The 27996-nt window shown below is 34.7% G+C and overlaps 1 protein-coding gene and 1 pseudogene across 4 annotated transcripts in view; one reads left to right on the top strand and one right to left on the bottom strand.

The window, feature by feature from the left end:
* LOC111861630 (fasciclin-1) overlaps positions 1 to 27996 on the bottom strand; it is a 250333-nt gene that overhangs the window by 17008 nt on the left and 205329 nt on the right. The window contains exons 3-9 of one of the 4 annotated variants that reach the window (XM_023846347.2): positions 25172 to 25487; positions 22171 to 22267; positions 20384 to 20561; positions 18168 to 18328; positions 14684 to 14692; positions 4306 to 4320; positions 93 to 332 (exon numbers count right to left, since the gene is read on the bottom strand). In XM_023846347.2, the coding sequence (XP_023702115.1) occupies positions 93 to 332; positions 4306 to 4320; positions 14684 to 14692; positions 18168 to 18328; positions 20384 to 20561; positions 22171 to 22267; positions 25172 to 25487 (1016 nt within the window). The remainder of the gene's footprint in view (positions 1 to 92; positions 333 to 4305; positions 4321 to 14683; positions 14693 to 18167; positions 18329 to 20383; positions 20562 to 22170; positions 22268 to 25171; positions 25488 to 27996) is intronic. The other 3 variants (XM_023846349.2, XM_023846348.2, XM_023846350.2) reach the window with 3 other exon arrangements.
* On the top strand, positions 8119 to 8237 carry LOC111861671 (annotated as a pseudogene).

Here is a 27996-nt window from a genome sequence, read left to right as displayed (position 1 = left end):
CATTATCACAAACTTTTAGATCTTATAAGAAAAGTTATAACCAAATAGGTGCACTAAGAAAATCACACAATCTAAACTGGAAGCACACATACCTGGTTCACATTTTCATCCCGAATCTTCTCTACAGTCAGCCGCTCACGAACAAGATGCAGGTTTAATATCTCACGTAGTTTATCAGGGTTATATAAAGTGTCAATTTTGGCAGCAGACCATGCTGAGTTGGAGGGTGCAAACAATGTGAGATCTCTCATTCTGGTGATCTCCTGCATAAAGTCTCCACCTTCATCCCGAATCTTATTATAGAATTTGTACAGTGGTCCATCCTCCTGGTCCTGCACAGCACAAGGGATAGTGGTCAACATCTGTCATCAATGTGCTTACAAACAGCTGATGGGAGATATAAATGAATCTTCTTTTTTTAACGGAATGTTATTATGTAATTATCCATAATGAAATATGACTCACCTGAAATTTATTTCCTTGCATCTTTAAAGGCATATCATCATTACTACTAATGTGAAGACAAATTATATCTCATTAAGCTCATCTCATTACACTGAACATTCTAAGTACTACTGACATGATAAAAAGAATCTAATGTACTTTCCAGTCAATATACACCACTGAACTGAAGGCAGTGACTTGTCCATATAATGAGAGATTTTCTTAAATGTAAGTTAACCTCTCAAGTGATGTTAAAGAATCAATTACCTGATCCTAAGGGCTTCCTACTGACAAAGCACAAAGATGCAAAATAGGTTTAAATATCAGATTCTCGCTTTTGCACTTCTGCAGTACAAAAGTGAAAATCCAATACCTCATAGGTATAAATTATCAAACACAAATAAAATGTTTAAGAATAAACAGAAAACGAACTTTACAACCTAAGCAAATACAAAAATAATTATTTGTCTGTTATGGCTGGAGGATGCTCAATATAACCAGCTGAATGAGTCATCATCACTACCAATGCTGCCAATGCCACTAAGACCACTCTTAATTCTCTTAATTGTACTTGTCCTTCATGTTATGGTCAAGATTAAAATATATATAGAACTAAATTCAATTACTCTTGGTTTGTTTGTTCTTTCCACTGTTACACTACAGAGCCAAGTTATGCAGCCAGTTATTTCCCAAAGGGCCTCATTTTTTCCCAGCCTCTCATTACTTCCTTTCTCATACAAATGTTTTTCTCACCATCATGTTCCCAGACATCCTCACTCTATGTTCTTCCCTTATGATGAGATATCAAACATCACACCCATGTAGAACATGAATTATTTGAAAAATAAACAGGATGATGTTTTTAGATAAAGACAGGACAATGGATAATGTCCAAATACATAATATTTGTACGATTTATTATAGTTTTTATACTGTAATCTTTGACTTTTTGGATGAAAGATACAAGATAAATTCTGAGCCAAATGATGGCAAGCAATCCCCGTGTTTAATCTGTGTTTCACATATTAGAGAATGTAATTTCAATTTATTATTGTTGTTCTCAAATATTTTAACACTACCACATTGCCTAAGCATATATTTATTAGCTATCATTGTTTCTACTGAAATTTTATCCTGAATTCTAGTGATGAAGCATACTTAGGATTTATCTGTTGGATATGACATCCTGAGAGCAGTAACTAAAAGAGCTCTCTGGATCCAGCACAATGTAGTCCAGTGTAGCAGCCCATCAACATCTTACAGGAACATGCTGTCTGCTTACCACCTGTTTTTGCAAGTTTCTTGCTTGGCTTGCATCAGTGAGCTTCTACTGGACTACACAGTGTAACATCCCAGAAGATATTACTCTTCTTAGATTTCCCTATTTCTGGCTAGAATAATTTCCTTACTACAATTAGAAGAGAATATAATTAATAGTCATAATTCTAAATAATGTAGATGTGTTTCAGCCAGAAATATATTATCAAAAGTTTTCAATGAGTATTCTCCTTTACATATTTATATTTATTTTAACACTAGCAGAACATAATGTTTCCATTAACTACCAAATGTATCATAAATTTTTTGTTCTTATATCATTTACCACATTACATAAACACTAATAATGGAGGATTTCATTATTATAATTTGGCCATTACTCCTACACTGAAAAGCAATGCTGCTTGCTACAAATTACAACTAGGGTTTGGCTGCATGGCATGTGTTGTAATGAAGAATTGGAAATAGTATTATACTAAAGCCTGTACGACAACCATAGTGACATTAATGTAATTACTGTGCTGCTCAGGTTGCCAAGCACTTCAGTTTTTCATTTAAGTCTAGGTTAATTTCAATGATTTATACATGACTTTCACAGTCATCCTCAAAATCTGAACCCCCTCTCAGAGCTAAACATCTAGGGCATACCAATATATTTTATTTACTGCAGTAATGTACGCATTTCCTTATTGTATTACTGTCCAGCAGTACTGAAGTTTAATGGTAAAACAATACAATGCCTTTCCCAACGTAATGTAACAGTGTACAGTGGCTACAGCTGATAAAGTCTTCTTTGTGTTATCCAGTTGTGTCGGCTGGTTAAAAATTACTGACATCTCAGGCAAAATCTCTGTCTCCATCAGTCTCTGATAATGGAGACGGATATGGTCCCTCAAATGTTGGTCACTTTTAACTGACCAGCATAACTGATAGACCAAGAAGATTTTATCAATATATATGCCACATAAACATATGTGAATTACTTGGAAACAAAATGTGTTGAGTGATTCGCTGCAAATGTTGGCTAGCATATCATATTTTGGACATAATCCTTTACTGTACTGAATTACGGTACTGATGACTCCTTACTATCATATAGGAATTATTTCATCCAATTATTAAATTGTAATTTATGAAGATTCTTATATTGCTGTTTCAATGTTACTGTAAGGATATGCATGTCTATTCTTTCGGGTTTATAACATGTATATATACATCAGCTAAGAATCTGAAAATGATATACATTTACTTCGCTTTATCCTCTAGATAGCACTTAACATGTACATGTATACCATATACATCAACATGTACAGCAAATAAGTACAACGTATGTGGAAACTTATGTCAAGTATTAGGACAAAAAATTCTAATACACTAAACACACAAAATCTACAGATGACGGGCCCAGAAATCCATCTGCACTCTTGGGCCAAGTGTCTGGAAATTACCATGTTCTATTTACTAATGCTTTAGAAATTTGTACAAACTGACTGAAATGCATTCAGAATTCAGTAAATTTAATACATACAAGGAAAACATATATATACACACACATTTCACAAAACTTTCAAACTTTAAAACTGATATACACATATAAAAATAAAATATAAACAAAGAGAGTATGCATAAAATGCTCAGCAAGTACTGAGATTTGTTAAGGCTCCCAAGAAAATATTTGTAACCGCAATACCCAGTGCACCCAACAGAGCTGAGAAAATCACACCAGGAAAGCTAGTTCAGTAAAACAGAATGCTCCACGCACAACACAAGTCATAATAACACAAATATACTGACCTTAGTTTAAAGCTCCATATCATTGTCAATTGTTGCACTTCCTACCAACAACTGAAGATAAATTTTTGCTACAATTGTTTTAACCCCATGTTTACATTTCAAAAAAACATGATAATAATACAGCAAAATGCTATGCATACACGTGTAATGTGTGTACTAAATGTTACGATGAAGTATCAGTCTGTACTTAATGTTAGAATATAGTATCAATTTTCCTACTTCAACCACCAAGGTACTATTTCAATGCATATACAATTACACAAAAAATGACAAATTTAATCCCTGAGTTCCAGTAAGTACAGCACCAATTACCTACAGGAAGATGACATGGCTGCAAGTAACTAACAGAGCTGAGTTGACTTAAATCATGCTCTTATGAACATATGATTAAAATTAAAAAAAAAAGTAAAGGAAAATGTAATAGAAAATATAAATTTCAGACTAAATAGAAGCACAACATATAAAAAAATTCTGACAATTTTCATTCTTACTGCTTCTCCAAGCAATCATGATGATTAGATTATTGGTTCATCATCTCTTTTTGGGTGCAATTCTAGGTATTGTAAAGTGGAGATGGGAGGGCGAGGGACTTCTGGACCCTACCGTTATACTACACATCAACTGATGTAGGATGGCTTAGCCACAGCTGCTATTGCATGCCAACTTCTTAAATCTTGGTGCAATGGGTGATGTGAGAAGTGACAAATTCCACACATTGGCCAGCCATCCTACAGCAATTAACAAGTGTCTACCAATCTGACAAATGGAAAGATGACTCGGAGTACTTACAAAAATACCAGTACTCTATTCAGGCCATGCAGTCCCCCATTAAGATGAACGAACGTCACATGCAAAGCAATGAAGAAGGGAAAAAAACGTACATTAATTACATATAGGAACACTGGAAACAGTAACTTTTTATAAATATGATATATTATGGTAATGTAACAACAGTATACAACGTGAGCAGCTAAACTGAAGGAAACACTGAAAAGTTACTCCAAAAGTATCATGATGGAGAAAAGTAGACCTATGCTGTAAAGTCTGGGCAACACACAACACATAAGAAGCACACAAACTTTGTGCCCTGTACAACTCTTTGGCTGAATGATTTGGAGTTTATGTTACACTGGAAATACCTCCTTTAAAGAAGAAAAAAGGTTTATAGCTAAAAAAAATACTAGGAAATATATAACTCCAGAGTAAGAACTAGAGAATCCAAAAGGTTAATATTTCTAACAACAGTCCTTACTAGATTTGAGGTTTCTAAAGCAGTGATTATGAAGGGTATGGTTTCCTGCATTTTAACGCCATATCGTTCAAGGTGAGACTGAAGTTTTTCAGAAACACACCATTTCCATCTTTAGGGATGAAGAGCACGCCGAGCAAGAAATAATCAAAAGTAGGTAGTAATTTGCTCAGCTTGCTGCCTGCTGCTGGTTTCTTGCTTGGCTTACTTTTGACCCTGAAGATGGGGATGATATGTTCCTTTGAAACATTGGGTTCTTTCCAAACTACATGGCATTACAGCAAAGAATATCATAATTTTCATTAAAAGTCGTTGCTTGTATGTTCTGCATCTTGCCAAGTAAAAATTATCACCTCGCCTTCTACTACTGCCTCATAAGCATAAGGACAAGGAAAATATTTTTTACTGCACAAATTAGCAATCTGATGAGGATTCAGTGTGGTCTGATAACTTAAGGGACTTCTACGTAGGTTTAGAAACAAATAAACTAAAACATATGGAAACAAAGGGTGCAAGCGTGGAACCATGAAATTGTGCTTCTCTTGAAGTGTCTCTCGTGATAATCAAGTTTCTTATGAGAATGACTCAAATCAATATGGTGGGTGGCTCAGGGTGTGGTGCAGGTGAGGCATTAAAAACTAAGAAAGACAGAGGTGGAAGGAATCAACACAGGAATTCAAAGAACAACAACACTGCATTTTACACATGTACAATAATAAAGAACACAGCAATAATATCAGTAATAAAGTACCTGCACAAAACACTGTGGCCCAACAAAGACTATTAAACAAAAGTGTTAACAACAACAAAAACAAATGTAAGCTATACAAAATCATGCAAGAAGCAAAATGGATAATTCTCACACTCACACATCCATGCAAATTGTTCTTTTTTCTTATTTTTTCCATCTTGTAATTAGTAAGTTATTGCTTAAAACGATTTTAATAGCATGTAATGTTAAAAACATGCAAATTTCTGTTGATGACAATAATAAACATCACAGAAAAGAAAAAATTATGTGAGTCCAGAAATCCCTGGCAACTTGCTGTTTTCCTTTTACAGTTCGAAGAAAACATTCACTAATTTATGGAGAAATGAATTAACAAAATACACACGCAATCAAATCTTCCACTCACTCACACATACCTCTAAGAAATATGTACAATGCTTAAGTTAGTCATAGTCATATGACACCAAGACATCTCTGTGGTCACTTCTCTTTTTTCATATTATGGATTATGCAAAGCAGAATTCCTTTTTGTGTTTCATCCTTATTAGCTACAGTCATGCCTTGAAATCAGAAATACTGTCAAGTCTGCAACTGCTGAGGATATCTCAATATCAGGACACCATGCACTTTGTTTTAGGTGTTCTCTAACCTCCTATATTTCTTTTATATAACAAGCTAGGTTACTGTACAACTTCGAGGTATTTATGATACATATGTACAGTATAATCAGAGCACAGGAAGTCCATCAACAGTTTCTTCACAAAGATTAGCTATTAAATTCCATACATTTATGTTATAAAAATAGACCAACTACAAATCATAAGTCATGTCAAAAGTAGTAACTAACAGCTACCATGATGGATGTCCTTAAAGCTGTTTTTTCAAGGAATTTTTATTAGAGCATTCTTCCCAAATAATATTCACCTGTCAAGAATATTCAATTTGTAACACAGTCACGTGGCACAAACATTCTGTATGTTCTAATTAAAACAAGCCCTTCACAAAACACTAAACACATTTACACACACTTGTAGAATATATAACACTATATGGTCCAACACCCACACACCTACTTACAAGCATACAAGGGTCATCAAATACTGGACCCTTCAGGAGTCATTAAAAATAACGCCAATCCAATAGGTTACTTAAGGATGCAGCACTTAAATAAATTCTAAGAGTTTTACTTGCATTTATATATGTATGGCTCATCAAGTTCCTGAACCTATTAAGTGCTCAGTTTCTGAGAATTCTGACATCTATATTGTTTACAAGATTATTAATTTCCTTTGTAACCCATTTTCTCACTTTATTCTACATATCTACAACAAATAAACATTATAAATTTTCAAGAAATGTGAATCACCTATGTCACTGTTATCATTTGACAATAAACACTTCTTGCTTTCATTACTACGTAATGTATAAAAGAAAAATACCCTCACCAGGTAACAAGAAAGTGGATATTTTTCACTTGAGGTGTTATATAAAAACAGGTGATATCTTCTTCATTAAATAATTAAGATGCAGGTCCAGTCTGATCAGATCCAGTTTGTAATTCATGTGTGATGATTCTGATGGAATGGGGAAATTTAATCTGAAGAGTGCCAAAATAACATCACATGAGTGAGGTATACAACTGTACCCAGCATAATAATTCATCCTGACAATGGGCAAATATTCAAAAGTCATGAAGAAACACAATCAGTTTGTAACTGTGTTTTGTTTTCTATCTACTAACTGCATTCATTGAATGAGAAAGGTCAACACAACAAGCTGACATACAAAACCAGATATGAAGTTACCTATAACTGGAAATATTTGGAAGAAACTTAAACTCAAATTGTATGAATATATCAACTACAAGTTAATAAAAAGCTGTAAGTACCTTTGACATGACTGTAGTAAAAACAAAGAACAGCAGACAGTTGGTATTTCATACAGCTTCTGAGGACTGGACTTCCTGTATGCCTGGATATTCTAACATGACATAAATTTCTGTAGTCTGTACACTAGTACTGCTCTAGGTTGGATACCATGCAAATTGGCTGTCCTGAAGCCAAGCATAGCTTGTGGTGTGCCACTTCTACTGCATAATTCCACAACATTACAGGCTAGTACCTCGCAACGGTAATCAGTACTGAAAGTCACTGCTTCAATACAAAGAAGACAAGAAGGAAAGTCTGCATTTATTTTGAGGTAACATGTTTTGTTTATTTCATTTCAGATGTTTCATATGCCAGAGACATTCAGAGTAGTATGAAAATATTAAATGCTTGATAAATTCTGTTTTACATTTCAGAATGTTAAATGCAAATATTTTCTGGCACAAATATATACCTTAGAGAGGATGCTGTGTATGTTTTCCAAAGAAGGTTATGTTAACTTTCTTTACAATTATATAAAATATATTTGTTAATGGCAGTGGTAGCTTGAAACATTCTGTATCAGTATTGCATATGTAGTTTGTATATTCACATGTGACTTCTGTCTACACATACCACCAGTTTAAATAATGGTAATGATTTCTGAAACACAGGCACAATATTCTGAGCTATCACTGCAATTTATATTAGCCCCATACTTCACAAAGTTTTATACATATGAAATGTTACATCAAAATGCCAACGGTTATACCATGTTGAAAACACCAGTTCTCATCTAATCACCGAAGTTAGGCAACATTGGGCATGGCTAGTACTTGGATGGGTGACTGCATGGGAACACCACGTACTATTGGTATCTTTTCACCGATGAGGAGGATTTTTTCAATTTACGTAATCCTTCCACCTGTACTATGGGCCTAGGGTCGACTCAGCCTCTAATAGAAATGAGTACCAGGAATTAATTAAATAATTTTCCTGGGGAGTAAAGCGTGGCTAACAACCTTACCGCCATCTTTGAGCCGACTGTCTAGATAATGTGGGACCCTCAACATCTCACAACCCTATGGGCCTCCATGGCCTGTTACAGGGATACCTTTACTTTACTTTACTTTACATCAGAATATTTGTAAAAATGAATTGCCAAAATATATATTCATGCTGTAAGTAACTACATTAAATTTCAAATTGTGCTGATCTCACCCACAGGCAAAGCCACACAACTGGTTGTACCAGTCACAGTCACTGGAACTGCACATTCCAAGAATCTTCTTGATACTATGTAATCTCAATATTGACACCACCATTAAATAAGAACTTAAAAAAAAAAGAATATTCTATCCAACTGAACAAATTAACCTTTAAAGACCGAATTTTTTCCGAACTAAATATAAAAATTCAGTTCGTACCTCACAGGAAACACACTGTGTCTCCGCTACAAGGACCAACCGGTTAATGCTGTTTAGGAAAACATCCGATGCTTATTGTGAGAACCATATGAAACACACAAACACACTGTGTGAGCAGAATGCAGAATTCTAGTATGTTAAACCAGGTCGTGCATATAGTAGCCTTTAGGCTTTAAAAGGTTAAGAAACCATGTTCAAAATCTATTTTGTACACAAATACTTACTAAGGTATCGAGTTAAGAATTATTTACAATATTCCTCTACTCTTTATCATGGTCCATACATTCTGTGTGGCTTATGTCTTTGCACTCTGTATAATTTTAACATTATTTTTTCTTTTTGGAATCATTTCTTCACATTGGTGTTCAGTCCATTTAACGCTGTCTTAATTTATTCTAGAAATAACTTTGTACATGGGATATAAAATAATTTGTTTGATATTAATTTATGATTTTACATTTTGATTTCTACAGACAACCAGATATTTGAAACTGAGTCCTGCTTAAACATCTATAAATAAAATATGAACAAATGAAGCAGTTTTAATATCACATAGTTTCCCTTGATAATGGTTAATGAGCAAACAAAAGCATCATGCATCAGAGAAAAAACAATGGTCTACATTTAACCTACTTCTGTCAGTCACAAATGGGCTCACTGTAACCTATCTGACCAATACAAAAGAAATTTTAATTAAATTAATTAATTAAATTTTTATCTGCCTACAGTAAATTTTACAGTTTACCAAAAGGGAGTGTACTGTACAGGTATTAGGGTATTTAACAATCTTCCTCCACATATTAAAGACATATCTCATAATTCAAGGAAATTTGAAGCCTGTCTAAAACATTTTCTTAATACACATTATTTTTATTCCGTTGATGAATATCTTCAATTTAAGGCTATTGCAAGTCAATGACATACCAAAGAATTTATATATATAGTTTAATAAATTATGTTTATTGTTACCAAGTTTTAAAACTATTAGTAATAGAACTTTTTATATTTCTGTCATCATTTTATTTTATTCTATTTTTTTCGTTTTTTTGTCTTTTATATATGTACCACTTAACGTGTTCCATATCCTACCTGTTGTACTGTGGATCTATGGAATGTAAAATAAATGAACGAATGTATAAAAGCGACCTGAGTGCTGATATAACTATTCAAATTTATATAACACAAATCTGGGGGTACTGACATTATTGCAGCTACTTGCCTTTCTCCTCTCAACTAACACTGAACTGCATGGCCAAATGGTCTATGTATCAGTACTACATCATCATTCTAAACAAACATCTTTCAACACCTTTTGCTGCTCAGTACACAGACAAGAAGCATCAACACAGAGTATGATTATTATATTAATACATTTACCATAACAGAAACCATCAAAATAACTCCATGGAGCACTGTCCTCCTCAAGAAATGAATAGCTGCTGAGCAAGACATTTTCTGCCTTTTATAAAATCCAAATGTTAATTAACATGTTCCTGAGGCCCTTGTTCTGAGCCAGATGATTCCGGTACACACACTGACATTCTGCTTCTAAAAGATCCATTTTAATATTATTCCCCCATTTACATATATGCCGTATGTTCCTCCCACCAAATTTTCCTTCATCTTGTCACCTTAATATTCAACAACAAGTATAAATTGTCCTCATCATGAAATATTCTCCTGCCTCCTGCTATTTTCTCCCTCTCTGATTGATTTATTCTTCTTTAGATCCCATTCTCAAACACCACATTCTGTGTTCCTCCATCATGGTGGCAGAGGAAGTTTAACACTGATATAAGAAAACAGGTACTAAAGTTTTGTGAATTTTAATTTTTACGTTATTGTACAGGAAGCTGGGGAAAAAAGAATTCTGAACTGAATGGTCTCAAGCAATTCCTGAATTTAATGTGCTCTTAATTTCTTCATAAAAGTAATTTTGGTTTGTTACTGATATTCCCAAATATTTTAAGTCTGTCACATTTTCAAAAAACTTATTTAGTCTCTTGGCTAAAACAAACTGAAGATATTAAATTTTGACAATAATTATTGAATAATAGTACTGTACATGTCAGGCATATCTGAAAGTCTAAATGAACTGAATGAATGCAAGGAATTGATCTTTATGTATTAAATCTAGATACAGCAGACTTAACCTCTTCCTTCTGGAAGTAGCTTATGGGTGATATGTTATGGTGACCACTCAACCTAGATGCAGCACAGTGTTTATGAGGCAGTTTTATACTAAACTGGAAAATGCCACCAAGTAAAATCCCTTACAAGATACAACACATATCAACATAGAATACAACCAGTACAATAAGAAGGAAAACCCATCAGCTTATTGTAAATCAGTGACAGCGGAGTGAGCATTCAATTAGTATTTCCTACCATCTTCAATTGGTGAAACAATAAATAAATTCAAACTATAACTAATAACAGGATATGCACTTAAATTTAAGTGGTGCTGATCACATAACTAATAATAATGTCTTTAGTATTCCAGTAGGCTATCCTATAATTTAAGTTTAAGCAATAGAGTAAGAAATATAATTTTTATTGACATTCTGCTGATATAATACTTGCGGGTGAACTAACCACTGTTAACTTCAGATTAGTAAGTACTGATTAAATACAACAAATAACTCAGAATAAAACAGAAAATACATAATCCCTGAATTACCTGAAAATCATTTTTAAGAAGTCTTGTAAATTTACTATGTGAAAATTTATTAACAACTGGCACAAACATAAATAAATTCCTGTTATTATTTGTAGCAGAACAGATGAGAGAGAGGACGATATTATAGCTTTAAAGTTCATAACTAATATCTAGATTAAGACATCTATTACTGATACCTATAGAATTTTGTTGATTATATGAGAAAAGGAAAACTATATTTATTCCTAAAATGACTGAAGAGTATGCCCGATGTATAGTGTAAGTAACTGATCAATGTATTGTCACATGTTGGGTAGGTCACGTGACAAGTAACTTCACGCCTTGTTTGATATTGCGAATTTATTGCACATTTGCTCTTACAATCACACAATTTACAATCTCACAATTACTGTCATCGGCAGTCTCACAAATACTTCTCCTGCTGTAGTCACCGCCATGCACTCGATACAACCCGGCTTGGCGAGTGCTAGATTGAAACTGACAGGTTAATCTCTCTCTCTAGTACCTCACTCACTACTCACTTGTAACTGGCCCAATCCTCACTACTGAATAGTGTTCACTGCTCCTTATTTAGCCTCGGTACGGACAACGCAGAAAACAGTTACGTGATAGGTACCGCTGTTGCATGACGCCATATTTACAGGTTGCCTAGCAACACTGTTGAGAGTTGTTTACTGCTGTGTAGTAACCGCGGTATCCCTTGTTATGTCACCGCAGCAATGGTTGCCTGGCACAGTTGCTCCTCTGTTACGTCACTGCGGGAGGCAACAGAGTGTTTACCAAGCGTTGCATGATAATGGAAGTGATGGGGGTACGTGATGTCACTCGTGAGACCACAGAGTTCATGTGACCCCTACTTCCTGTTGCGCCATCCACGTCATAGTATGAAACCCTCAATCTGTGTTCAATGCTAGCATCTGGTACCCATCATTCTGTTCCAGGTTAAATTATTGTTTTATTTCTCTATACATAACATCTTATGCTTATTTCTATGTAGCAACATTTCCTATTGATGAAATACAACTTTTCATACATATTTTGAAAAGTGTAATAATAATAATAAAAAATCTTTAGTTTCATACAGAATAGCATATGCTTTCATAGTATGTAGATAAATAGTGCCTCTGTTCATCAAAATTGAATTTGTTTATTCAGCTTTGTATAGGTGAAGGGTGAATGTAAGTTATAAACATGAAACAAGAATATTTTGAGTAACACTGATTCTGAAATCTGTAAATAATTGCTCCATGTTTATCTTCTTATATATAATAATGTATATGAAATTCTCTCTTTATGTGTTTAAGTACTATCATATGATAACTGTAAAATTATCTTTACCAAGGGCCAAACAATAATGCTAATGACATAAAAAATTATGATAGTAACAAATTTAAAAATATATATTAAGGCCAAGGTACAAACTCAAAAATACCTCAAATACAACCCCAACAATGAAAACATATGATGATGAAGCCAAAAATTTCCAGCATCATGAGAACGGAATGAAATGCAGTAACTGCTAGGTGGAGAGCCTTTCTGATATGGTGGAGGGGAAAAATTCAGTACCCCTACCTGACACACAATTTCATCAATCCAGCTTGTAATAACCATATTATTCACAAAACTGCCATAGGAAAATTATCCTGATTAATTATACATAATTGCAAGGTTGTTATTTTATATTGTATTGTATTTTATTTTCATCCGTTTGCTACATAGTAACACTTGGACAAGTCATTTGGCAATACAAGTTAAATTAAATAAGTCTAGTTCATAAATAAATATTTAAATTATCATAGAAGTTACCTCACTAATGAAATTCGTACTAATGCCCAATACCCCTATAATGGGATGACATTCATTTTCTGTAACAATAATAAAAATATATATTTCTAAAATATAATATGTTGTATGCATAAACAGTTATTTTGAAAAAATAAAGAATTCCGTGTGATGTGAATTGCTGCAAACTAGTTATGATAACAGTAACGCTCTAATCTTATATATGTGACATGAAATTATAAGAGATTCACGAGAAAAATATGATCTATTGAGACACTACATGTATGGTTAATGTCCTTGCTTCCTTCAGCAGGTTTCCTTTGGAACTTCAATATATTTTCCATAATTTGATATTGATCACTCTCTCAAGCCATCTGAAATTGTGACATGTATTTTATGAATTAGTGCTTAAAATTTACATTACTTTGAAATAATTGTACAATTAAAATATGACAAAAAAGACTCCGTGGCCTGTAGTCTGCAAGCGAACTATACTGATCGAGCGACCGTTGCTTGTCGGTGAAGTTAAGAAAATATGAGCCCAAACCTTCTACATTTTCATAAATGTATATATTTTCTCAAATCTGGGTCTAAAATGTTGAAATCAAAAATAATTTTAGTTTCGTAATGTAAATAATGAGTACATAATTTGTCTTAAATTAAACAGATTCCTGAACCTTTTAAAAATTTGTTTCTTGCACACACACACACACACACACACACACATAAAGCCTCTACTACCCATGTTTACTTCTACATCGTAATATAATCTTGATGTATACATTGATCAGTTATATAGGACAACATTAGAAAATTATTCAGCAGTGCCAGCTTGCTGATTGCTAAGTACAAAAGATTAGAATATGATAATATGAACATGTATAACCAGTATCTTTTTATAGGTTATTTGTGTTCATAAATAATTCACTAATGAATTACTTACAAAAGAATCATAATTTTTTTGTAAATAAATACAATACCTAACATAATAATTATTCTTCTGTTAAATACTGACTGGCTTTGGAAACATCATACATGCATAAAAGTAACCAACTTCAGACATATACATAGAGAACAGGAACAAATCAGTTGGATCCATCCCTGCCCAGTTGTCTTTCTGCCGTCTGCTACTAGATACAAAAATATAACTTGTGCACACAGTTAACTAGAGTATGAAATAATTCATGTTATCACATATCTACCAATTCAAGCTGAAATTCTACATATCTCACTTACATCTCAGTCCGCTGACACTAATCTCAGCAGCCAATATTTCAATAACAATAATAATACTGATGATAATAATAAGAGTAATAATAAGAAACAAACAATATATTAATTTCAGGCAATGTATTAGTGGTATTCAGAACATGAGGAGCAACTATATTGTAATGTTATAAAAGATGCTGTAAAAACGTGGAAAAGTGAGTTTACCTTGAATGACTGCAGTAGACGAAGTATTATGAAAAGAAAGTCAAGTAAGAAGAATCATAATTAGTGGTCTGTGCATGAAATAGTCTTAATGAATATAAGTTATGTTGTGCAATACGCGAGACTTTGCTAGAGATGGAATGCCTTTTCTTCTTGCATTCGTATATACAATTAAAATACTACTGAATATCAGTCTTACTGGTAATTCATAAATTTTCAGTCTAAACCAAAACATTTAGGAGCCAACATTAAAGATTCCATACAGAATATAATACATGTATATTCTATACAATGTTGGTGACAACGTGTTATCATTTTCAGTCCTTATGGACCACTCTTTTATCATCAGCTACTGACAGTCATTTTATTATTTGCCCAATGTAAAATTATAATTTAATACAGAATCATGACAAATGGTTTAGATTTGTATTAGAACTGAGATTTGAAATGGCTGATGTTTTTCAAAGAAACATTATGCTATGGTGTCAAGCTGTTTAAGATATGAGATGTTAACACTTCGTGATATAGACCTAATCTCAGATGTGATGGAATTTTATATCATAATTGCAGTGCTTACATTTGCAATGTATTCTTACACCACATTATATAATTACATGGTAATCAACGTTTAATCAAAACGAAAATTTGAGGCAAGTACCTACCCTAAAAAGAAATGAAAACTGTATTCAATTCATTAAAATTAATAAACAGTCGCATCCCATCTCTAGCAACCTTGTATTGTACTGTATACTGTGAACTGTATGCACATGTAGACTACAATGTTATTGTACTGAATGTTTATTAGTTATATGGACTGCACTTGTAATATCTATTCTGAGTGAATAAATGTGTCCATGTGCTCTGATTTAACCAATGATTCATTTCTTCTCGCTTGTCAACCAAAAATAAATTGTGTTCTACTTTCTATTCAAAATATACAACATTCAACAGCTTCTCAGTCCCATCTAAGTGGAAGAAAGGTAAAAACAATTAAAATCATATTTAACATAATACGATTTGGCTAGGGGAGCTTTACTTGTATCAAAGATATCATGAATGACATACGGTCAAAGTACAAACCTGATCATTAAGGTTGCTCCTGAAATAAATACAGCCCTGATATTATGCAATGAAAGCATGTTCATAAGCAGTCAACAACCATCATGAGTACATTCATAACCACACATAATTTTTACAGTCAGCTTTCTTGGATCAGAGCTCTGGTCCACTTAATTCTTGTATTTTCTTGTATTTTAATTAATATTCTTCATCCTGCTTACAGATCGAAGAAAAAGTTTAATTATTTCTTCCTTTAATTAAATGTCCACACTACCTTCTTGCAAGGCACGATGAAAATGTAAACTGGGATAACAACTATGGGAAGAAAAAGAACCACTTCCCAAGTATGGAATACTCATATATATACCAGTATGTTTCTTACAGAACAGCTATGTAATCAATATGCTGGCAACAGCTTATGCTAACAAACCTCAAGCAAAAGAGGAAAAAACATAACTCTTGAAGTGAGAAAGAGCTCACTACTCAAATATGTGCCTTAGGGAAGAACACTGTGATGCTCACCACTGTGGTACAATCTTGAAATTGATGTTATAATAAACTGCAAGGTTTGATGCTTGGGTGTTATACTTCTTATATACTTAGTATACCAACACTGAACAACACTAAAATCTCATTCAAGTACTACAACTTTTTCATCAGTTCACAGTAAAATATTATACAGAGGACCTACTTTTGATGTCATCTCAGTACTTTCAATCTGTGTATCATTACACCGGGAAGAGCAAGCACAAAGGGCTCAGGAAGGGAAATATTCTGTGAAATTTATAACTATTCTCATATGATACATCAGTGTAACTGGTACTGGATACTTAGCGATATGTATCAGGGTAGAACTGAAAGAAATGTACATGGAATGTTCTAGGAGGAACCTGCTAAATTTTGGAGGCTGTATAAACTGATCCTGAGAAAATGCAGTTTTTGAACATCTGTCCACCCATGACATTTATGATGTTTTGGAAAGTCAATATTAAAAAACTGTAAGAGGAAAAGCTTGTGCACACATTTATTACAAAATTACTGAAAAATACACAGCAACTGTTAAAACTAATCGAAACACATCAATAATTTCTAATTTTTATATTTAGAAACATGGAATTGGCTATTGAAAAAGAGCTGCAGATATCAAAATGGTTGGGGCAAATGAAGTTTCAAGCACACTGGAAAGAAATTCTGAAGTCCTATCTGTAATATGAAGATTTATAGTCAAAGTATAGAATAAATATTGAATTAGCCTTCATTTCATATTGATGGAATAGGAGTGCTACTCCTGAAATTTGAAGTCTGAAATTTCAAAGACAGAATATGTCAAAATAAGGGAAGGAACACCCACCCTTTTCCTTCTCCCACAAAAGCACCTTATAAGTAGAAGGACTCATCACTTCTGGAGACAAATCAAGCACAACAAACGCATTTAATTCTGGTACACCACCACGAGGGGTATAAACATCCTGCTCACTTTAAAGGCATGGGTTTTGTGGAAACTATCACAACGATTAACACTTGACATGAGCATCATCACAAGCAATATTTTATAGACACATCAGGGAGACCATAACAACAATCTGTATTTCAGTTCACCTAGCAATAACTCTAATTCAGGGACCAAATTTTACAAAAACTTATTAGCTGAAAACATAAATACAGAAATAATTCAGAACCTTCCAGCAAAACATTGTTACTTTATAAAGAACATATGGAATATGATAGGATGATTTTTAAAACTGAACACTGCAGTTCAAAGAATAAAACTTAGATATGAACATTTTCAGAAGTGGCAGGCCTCATGATAAGAATATGTGGCTAAGTCTTGGTGAAAAGTTACTCAGTTCACTGTCCAGATTTCACTAAAAACATGCAAATTGCTGCTGACTTTTTTCTCTCATGTAATATAATACTAAAAAGTGACTAACTGAAGTGATTAAGTTGAAAGATATTTTAATTTAAGTTAACAAATCCAAAATTTCTATTCTTCTGGTAAAAGCATTAAGTATTATTTCTCTTGAATAAATCTTGCCTATAGCAAGATTTCCATACAAAATGTGTGGTAATGAAATAATGGCCACTGACAAATATATACAAATAAATTAACTGTGATTCATTTAAAAACAGTATCTCAGCTTTATCTTAAACATACAAATATCTTGTGAATAAACCCAAGAAAACTTAACACAGACCTCCTGAATATTAGACACACATGCCAGATTTTGAGCTGTCACTTCTTGTCTTGCTAATTTCAGGATAGTTCTGAAATATTTTGCAATTTGAAGGTATGCAAACTACAGGAACCATTTTCTTCCACTGAAATGTAACTAACAGCATGCTGAAGTTGTGACTTAACTCAACAGATAGATTCAAACTAGTCAGAAATACGGGATACCGACAGAAATTCAGTACTTAGTACACTTACTTCTAGGAACTGTTTCACTGTTGTGTCCACAACCATAAGTGGCCGATGGATCAAATGTACCACTCCATTCCTCACAGGAATATTTGCCTTCACAATCTCGGCCAGCACAACTCCTTCTATGTGGTTTGGATCCCCCACTATTGTGTTGCTTTTCACATAATCTGTTGGCAAAATGACCATGCTTCTCTCAGAATACATATATAGTAAATCATATTTGTATCTTCAGAGCAATGAATTCAAGAAAAGATGGTGTAAGCATTCTTCTTTTAGTAACAACAATGCCATGAAAAATAACACGCATTTCAGTATTCAGTGTACTTGTCCAATAAAAGCCTCACTGTTTGTAAATGGTATGGTTCTTTTGAAAATTTTAATTTTTAAGACCTCCCAACTTACCTACCCATGCTAAGCAATAACCAATAATAATACATAAAAAAAGGTAAAGTTATTCCTGTAACAGGCCATGGAGGACCACAGGGTTGTGAGAGGTTGAGGCTTCCACATCTTCTAGACATTCAGCTCACAGATGGCGGTAAGGTTGTCAGCCTTATGTGCCGGCAGCCCTTAACCTCCAGGAAGATTCCTGGTACTCATTTCTGTTGGAGGCTGAGTCAACCCCAGGGCCATGGTGCAGCTGGAAGGATTAAGTAAATTGAAAAAAAAGTCCACCTCATCAGGACTCGAACCAGCGACCTTCCAGTTTGTAGCATAGTGCCCAACGAACTATGTTACCAGGTTCATCATCATCAGTAATCTGTCAGATAAATAATTTTTAAAAACCTAATGGTTTTTCAATAAATATATTGCAACTGTGGACCAAATGATTTCAGTTTATATTTCTTAAAATAAGTAGTTTGTACCATTTCATTTTGAGGTAATTATGTGACTTGCCATGTGTTTTATATAGAACACAAAACGGACCAAGAAATTTCATACAACAATCTAACATTTCATTAAGTTACCACAAAAGGAGAACATTAGAAAATGATAAGAATTATGAGTAAATACCACACTAAAAATTTAAGTGGAAATATCAAAGAAAACTGCCAACCTAAATATTTCAGTTACAGAAGCAGCAAAATTTGTTCAGAATCTGATGGAAGAGAAATCCTTGGAAATTAAGTAAAACAATGAGAAATTAAATTAAGTTACTACAAAGGAGAAAAGAGTAAATAAGAAATGCTTAAATGAAAAATGTTATAAGGTAATACAGTATACTGTAGAGTCAAAATTAAGGTTAGACTCGTTGACTAGGATAATGAAGAGTGACAGTTTGGAAGTTTTCATAAAAGGGCTAGAACATCATAAACAGTAAACTGGTTTCAAAATCCTTGAACAAGTACATCATTATCTTACGGAAGGATGATATTGGCATAACAAAAAAATTAACCTATCGAATAAAGAAGAGGCAACAACAAGCAAAGAACTGGAAACTTCAATTAAAACTATGAAAACAAGAAATATGAAGCTTAAGTAGAATCTAGTTGTGGATCTAGAGTGCATTCAATTGAGATAGAAACATCCTGCTTGAGACAATGCAGTAGCTGCTTTCTGTATGACTGTAGAAAGAAGGGCACAGATATTTTCCATGCCAATGGCTGTAGCTCATTCTAATGAACAGAACTTCATTACTATTTACTGCAAAAAGGTGACGGTAATCAGAACTGAAGTTATGTTAAGTAGAAGGAGCTACTGCCCCAGGCATGGAAACCCTCTGTGCTGCACACAGTCCAGAAATAGGTGTGTGGTGTGTGACAAATTATTCATCATAGAACTTCAGAATGTGTTGCAGAATTTGTCTATATGTATTGAAAAAATTCTGTTAGTTTTTTATAATGTGGAGGCAATTAAGGATTAAAATACTTAAAAAAATAATTTAAAGAGTTGCAGACTAATAGGCCAGTGAGGCCAATTATGTCAGGTCTATTCCTTCCAGCAGCATTACAGTCTCGGGGTCAACTCAACGGCTAACAGAAATGAGTACCAGGAACCTTCCTAGGGGTAACAGGTGGCTCTAGCACATAAGGGTGACAACCTCACCGCCATCTGTAGGCTGAATATGTGAAAAATATGGAAGCCTTGACATCTCACAACCCTATGGACCTCCACAGCCTATTACAGGGATAGCTTTACTTTTTAAGTTGAATTACTACTGTGTAGCACACACATATCATACATTTATTACTGTTGGTCTTACTGAATGTGTAAGTACTCACATGAAGATGTCTTCCCATTAGACTGGGTGGAGAATGAGATAGTCACCCTCACATTGTCACTAAATGCCAAGGTCTCATAGTCCTTGTCTTTGGGAGTTGCATCCGTAAATAGCACATGGTTTGGAATTACATGGCCATCAATAACCTTCTGGTCAATCTTTTCAGGTCGTGGAGTAGGCTATGAACGTTACAAATTTAATATTATATTTCAGCATCCTGTTACACTGAAGTATCACTTGGTCTTGTACCGTTTATAATGCAACAATATCAATATACATTTATATCATGCTAATCCACATTTAATCCCCTAAAATGTTCATTAAAATGTTTATAAATGTCACTAAAATATATATATATATTCCACGTGTATATGCTACATGTTTCAGATACACAAGGCCATCTTCAGGCAACACATTATTAAGGAATCCAGTGCACTGTGTGTCGTTTTTATTATTTATTTTGGTGTTACAGGATGTTTGTTCTTCCTGTCTCATGAACTGTGGCCACACTGTGCCCCATTGGGTGTGCCACTGTTTTGGTCATGCATATCGTGTTGACTTGGGTTCCTTGTACAGATGTCAGTGTGGCCGAAACATGTAGTACTAGTAACCCAAGTCAACATGATATGCACAATCAAGACAGTGGCACACCCAAAGGGGCACAGAGTGGCTGCAATTCAAAAGACAGAAAGAACAAACTTAGTCATATTTCAGCACCAGCTGAATTTGTGGCAGAAACAGTGATACTATATGGAATGCATTTTAACTTGTTCAGTTAAAAGTAGTTGTTCCATTAAATGTATCTGAATATTATTTGATTGGATTTACAAACGTCCAGCATGAGAAGGAACATCTGAGAAATTCTGCAAATCAGCCAATGGACCATTTTTGATTACATCTTTATACACATGTTTGATATATTTGAGCAAAAACTCAGAATAGAATCACTTAAACAAGTACAGTAAATAGTTTTGTATGAATGTGGATGAGGGCCGTTTGACACTTAACGTGCATATGTGCACTTGTTTAAAGAACACCTAAATGTAGAAGAATGAACATCCTCACAGTGTACGCCTTTACAGGAAACATGGCTCCTAAAGCCTTCTCATGTTTTAGGATAACATTCCAGGACAAAAGTATGATAATTAATGGCATTGCAGGTTATATGCTATTACATCATAAAGTGAAGACAGGTTAGATGAATTAAAAATTCAATCCATCATATTTACACAAAATCACTGAACTGTCAGGAACAAAACACTGGAATACAAAAGAAAAGAATATCGGAGCACTTCGTAGCATACAAGCCTTGGCAGAGGAGAATGAACGACAGGAAACCATGAAAGGCCACATGACCTGATATAGAATGGGATGATGATCTTATATACTGGATATTATTTTACAGTGTCCTCTTTAACTGGCATTTACAGTTTTACTTAAACATCCTTATAATTCATTTCTGCCCACCCCCCTTTAAGGATACAGTATTCAGAACTGTTTAGTATCAGCACCTGTAACACAGAAGATATAACTTTTCATTATAATTCCTGTTGTGTTCCAGTATTCAAAAGAGGCACCACTGTTGGTCACTAAAAAGGGCCAATTTTCTTCAATTGATTGCTCCCATTTCTAATGAATGGTCCATAGAGACATTTAGTTTTAGATTAACAAATTCTATGCATCAAGGAAATGTGAAAGAACCTGGAATACTTGGCTACAAAAAACGCCCTTACAAGTAATGGAGAATTGGTTATTCTTTTTTATCCGCTGCTTAAAACTTAGAGTTACCTTAAAGCCTTCATCAACAGGAATGAAAAACGTGTTTTTTCCCTCTGCCAGAAATACATTTCCTTTGTTATTCTGGTTCACACGCTGTCGGAAGGACCTGAAATAAAGTGTCAGTTATGATCACCAATAAATAAAAAAGACATCAGAACAATACTGATAAGAAAATTATGTTACACCAAAACTTATCATAGCAGACATATGACTGGGCTTCTTTTATTATTCATATTTCAGCCAGACTTCTGGGTTTTGACACCATGAAGGCTTGTAATTTGTTATCAGATCACAGCATACATTTTGGCTACTATAAAACCTAACTAGCAGCAGTCAGTCTTCCTTGATCATTCAGATTCTCCAGAAATTACAATCCTAATGAAACAAGATTCATAATATTCATTGAACTACTTGGGAATTCTATTAGCAGTTTATGAATACCTTCAGAGAAATATATTCATTCTTACAATTGAAGCAAGACAGTTTAATCAGACAGAAAACCTTGGTTAAAATTTGCACAGTGGATCAGTTACTAACATTTCTCCCCAGTCCCCTGTGCAATGTGGTATGCTGAATGGTGAATTAGGGGATGTATAAATCTATTATAAATCTACGACAATACTTCCTTCATTAATCTCTACTGTTTACAACATTTAGGGGAATGAAGTTAATCTCAATGTTTTGGTACTGGGTTAGTGATGAATTGCATTTATTTATGTGCTTCTTATTACTTACAGTGAGGAGATATGAGCCAGTGTAAAATAATATATTTTTATCTATGTTTATATAAAATATGAGTAAACAAGGATATTCCCTAAACACCAGTCATCATTCAAGGTTTATTACGCCAGTACCATTGTATTAAAGGCATGAATTAATCAAAGAGCAATAATAACACTCCATACTTCAACTCATCTGTAGCGCCATAGCTCAAGCGGTTCGTTGCCACTTCCCACCCCAGCGGCCTGGGTTCAATCCCGGGTCTGGTCAAGTGGGATTTGTGGTGGACAAAGTGGCACTAGGGCAGGTTTTCTCCGAGTACTTCGGTTGCCCCTGCCAATCTTCATTCCACCAATTGCTCCACAATCACCCTCACCTATCATCTGGGACTGGTACAATAGGCCAGAAGTGACCACAGTACAAGGGACTTAGTCCCACCCCACTAGCAATAAAAAAACTCATCTGTAAAAAGAAAGAGTTTACAGGCACACAAATAACCACACCACCTCAAACAACAATACACAAGAGACATTGTGCAGAGGAGAACATGATAAATCATTACAACAAACTAGTCATGTGATATGCATGGAGGAAACATGAAATACATAATTATAAAATACTGACAGCCCAATTTTTTTTGGGATGAGGCACTTCAAGATTCAGATGAATGACAGAACTTTAAGGAAAAATGTTGTGGTAATTTAACTGAACTGGGCTGGCTCATTGTGGGTGTCTAGTGGTGATGAATATCATGCTCTATAATTTCAGAGAGTTTGATTATGTAATATATTCATGGAAGTTATCTGCAATTTATATCTGTCGGTTTCATTGGCGAATCTGTAATAAGAAGATATATTCACACATAAAAACGATGGCTGATCCAAAGTTTCCAGGCTGGACATTTTTAGCAGGATGCTGCAAGTTTTAGAGCCATGGAAAGCATTTCTATAATTAATTACACACTGAACTATGAGAGTTTCTAATTTTGCTTGCAGCTTGTTTTGTGATGGCTTCTGTTAATTCCTGTTTTTGTGTTCATTGTGAAAACTAGTAACATTTTAGAATAAAGAATTGGTCTTCAGTGTTGCATGAAAAATCTCTACCGAATCAATACAGGACGTTAGAAGTATGGTATAGGAGCGCTGAGAGAGATGTTAAAAATTGTGAATTACCTGCATGTTACATTGACCACTGAAATGTTGAGAGAGTGAAAAAACTGGTTTGAACTAACAGAAGGATGAGTATCACTGGATATTCACACATGAGTAATAAAACTGGATAACAAAATGTAAGCAATAATTTAAACATGATGTGGATTTGTTTGACAGCGTTTCAAAAATTTAGAATGATAAAAATGTTTATGTTTAGTAAATCTGTACTCCTCACATTTATCTAGATTATGACCGCCTCTGTGGTCTAGTGGTCAGAGTTCCTGGCTACAGGTCCAGAGGCCCAGGTTCGATTCCTGGTTGGGTCTGCAAAGGGGCCCACACAGCCTCATGAGGATAACTGAGGAGCTATTTCAAGGAAACAGTGTCTCCGGTCAGAAAACCGAAACTAACGGCCGTGGGATTCATTGCACTGACCATGCAACGCCCTCTATCGGGTAAAGTTGGCATTAACTTGGCAACAAGCGGCAGTAGCTCGACTGGTATAGTTCACTTGAGGACTAGAACCTGGGAGTTTTATAAATTACTGGGCAGGTCTGTGTAGTCATAACACTCTATCAGACTTCAGGAAATGCTCCACTTGAGTCTCAGCAAGGGCACTGGCTATAGTGAGTTTCTGTTGTTTTTCTTTTGTTTTTTTTTTTTAATTCACTTAGTGGGGGTGGTGTCCAAGTGGGTCCACTTGGCACGGTGACCACTGACTGGTCTATTGTAGCCTATTGTGATCATGATGATTGGAGAACTTGGTGGAATTAAGATTGGCAGAGGAAACCGAAGTACTCAGAGAAAACCTGCCCCAGCGCCACTTTGTCCACCTCATATCCCACTTGACAAGACCCGGGATCGAACCCTTTCTGTTGTTTTACTCAATCCCCCCAGGGGAATGTCAGGACAGTACCCTAACGAGGCCATGATAGCTTGCTTACAAATTATTTTCAATTCATAATTCACCAGTCATACTATCATTTGACACTATACAGACTGAGACGCTCTCAGCATCAAAAAATAAACCACAAGAAAACTTACTTTACAGTGAATCTGTTGCATTATCCTTTTATGTCACATCAACACAGAGACACTTCAGAACACCTATGAACAAGAAAAGAACATATATCACTTACCTGACTCTGTGATGTTCGAGATCAAGGTTCTCAGACTGGTTGAGGAATTGAAAAGCATCTGGATTGTATATCTGCACAGTATCCTTATTGGCTGATCTGACAGGCACCAGCACCTGGTCGATTACATGCAGAACCTGCTGTTTATGCTGATGATTCATCTGAATATAGTTAGAGCGGTCCTGTAGGATCTTTGCATTGTTCACATACAGGTTATCCCTGTACGGACCCTTGATTCGTGTTACCCAGATTGGTGGATTCCCGTCAAGTTCAGATGATACAGAGCCTTCCAACTGGTCCAGTGGCTTCGCCAAATTAGCTGAGGAATAAACACACCATTCTTAATCTACCTTTTTATTTTTCTGTGGCATATAAATTTATTATATAGCCACATGTGCTATTCACATTCTAATTGACACAAGTCAACCCACTGTCATTAGACGTATGATAATACTGGCTTGGAAATCTGTATATAGGCGAATTAACCAACTGAATAAAATTCAAAGATACTGAAATAACTACAGAATCAAAATACCGTATTTACGCATGTAGAGGCCGCACATTTTTTGCCAAAAATTCAAGAGGAAAACTGGGGTGCGGCTTATATTCGAAATATTCGAAATCACACTTCATTAAAAAAAAAAATATTCATACTTAGTAATACAGGGTGTTCTACTCCTGAAATAATATTCCAAGAAAATAATTTTTTCTATAATTTCTGTCTGAAAATTGTGCTGCGGCCTATACATGCGTAAATACGGTATAGTTTACTGAGTTCTGAATTTGTTTTCTTGTTGGAGTTGAAAGTCACCTATAATCAGTACAGCTATTTATGTTAACAAGCATTCACTACCATGAAGAACAACATGATATTAATTTAATGAAACAAAATTGTTTCTAATAAACTGAATTAATTCCATTGACGCAGTGACGTAGAAGAAAGAGTCTAATAGATTTTTATTGCAATATTATATTTAAGCCAAAATATTTAGTTTACATTTAGAGATTTTCTGGGTGGGTTCTCTGTTATCACCAGGGCTCAGATTTCGATGACCTGAAAACGTTTAAAAAATGACCTATAAAATGACTGAAAAAATCCAGAAAAATGACTTAAATGTGACCCAAAAATGTAATATGCAGGGCCTGGATTCTGATGACCTGAAAATATTAAAAAATGACCTATAAAATGACCGAAGAAATCCAGAAAAATGACCTAAAGGAGAAAAGAAAGAACACTTCGCTTCCATGTTATTCACATTTCAGAAAACATATGAAGAAAAATTCCCTAAAATGGCCAAAAATGACAAGAAATACCCTTAAAAGTCCAAAAATTTACCAAAAAAATGACCTTAAACCTAAAAATGTCAAAAACTGACAAAAAGACTACCTATAAAATTTACATTTCTGTAACCAACAGCTCAAATCCGAGATTTATATATTTAAAAGCATCGCATAGGATACAAAAAAAAGATGACATATCATCAAAATCCGGGCCCTGGTCATCACGTTAACCTTCAAGGATTTCTCCATCATAATGTCAATTTTCAGTATCATCTTAACTGGAACATTAAGTCTACAAGAGTCTTTCCATCATAATGTAAAAGTCCTTAATTTTTGTCTTCCAACATACTGTTCAGTATCAGAAATTTCTTCTCCATAATATACTAATCTTCTGCGTATCTACATCTTAATGTTAGTATCAAATCTTAATCTTTTGGGGTTTCCTCCATCCTAATGATAATCTTCAGGGGGTTTTGTAGCATAATGACACCAGTCAGTCGTTTCTCCTTCATAATGTAGAGCTTGGGGAACTTATCATAATTCATGTTGCTCTTCAGGAGTTTCTCCATCACATAGCTGAGCTTAGGGAATTTCTCTTAATTAATGTTGCTCTTAAGGAGTTTCTCCATCACATAGCTGAGCTTAGGGAATTTCTCTTAATTAATGTTGCTCTTCAGGGGTTTCTCCATCACATTGCTGAGCTTAGGGAATTTCTCTTAATTAATGTTGCTCTTCAGGAGTTTCTCCATCACATTGCTGAGCTTGGGGAATTTCTCTTAATTCATGTTGCTCTTCAGGAGTTACTCCATCACATATCTGAGCTTGGGAAATTTCTCTTAATTCATGTTGCTCTTCAGGAGTTTCTCCATCACATTGCTGAGCTTCGGGAAAATCTCTTAATTAGTGTTGCTCTTCAGGAGTTTCTCCATCACATTGCTGAGCTTGGGGAATTTCTCTTAATTCATGTTGCTCTTCAGGAGTTTCTCCATCACATTGCTGAGCTTGGGGAATTTCTCTTAATTCATGTTGCTCTTCAGGAGTTACTCCATCACATTGCTGAGCTTGGGAAATTTCTCTTAATTCATGTTGCTCTTCAGGAGTTTCTCCATCACATTGCTGAGCTTCGGGAAATTCTCTTAATTAGTGTTGCTCTTCAGGAGTTTCTCCATCACATTGCTGAGCTTGGGGAATTTCTCTTAATTCATGTTGCTCTTCAGGAGTTTCTCCATCACATTGCTGAGCTTCGGGAACTTCTCTTAATTAGTGTTGCTCCTCAGGAGTTTCTCCATCACACTGCTGAGCTTAGGGAACCATATAGTTTACAAAGTGAGGTGGAAAAAGCTATCAAGGAAATGAGGAAGGGAAAGGCTACAGGAGATGATGATGTACCTGGAGATGTGCTCAAGTTACTGGGAGAAGGTGGTTTGAAAACACTGACAAAACTAATGAACACCATATATGAAAGTGGAGAGTGGCCCAAGGACTTTACAGAAGTTACAATGATTGCCTTAAAGAAAAAGACAAAAGCTACAAAATGCAGCGACCAT

Source organism: Cryptotermes secundus, unplaced genomic scaffold, assembly GCF_002891405.2.
Source record: "Cryptotermes secundus unplaced genomic scaffold, Csec_1.0 scaffold43, whole genome shotgun sequence".
Taxonomy (NCBI): domain Eukaryota; kingdom Metazoa; phylum Arthropoda; class Insecta; order Blattodea; family Kalotermitidae; genus Cryptotermes; species Cryptotermes secundus.
The sequence above is the reverse complement of the archived record's forward strand: the minus strand, read 5'-3'. Positions and strand labels throughout refer to the sequence as shown.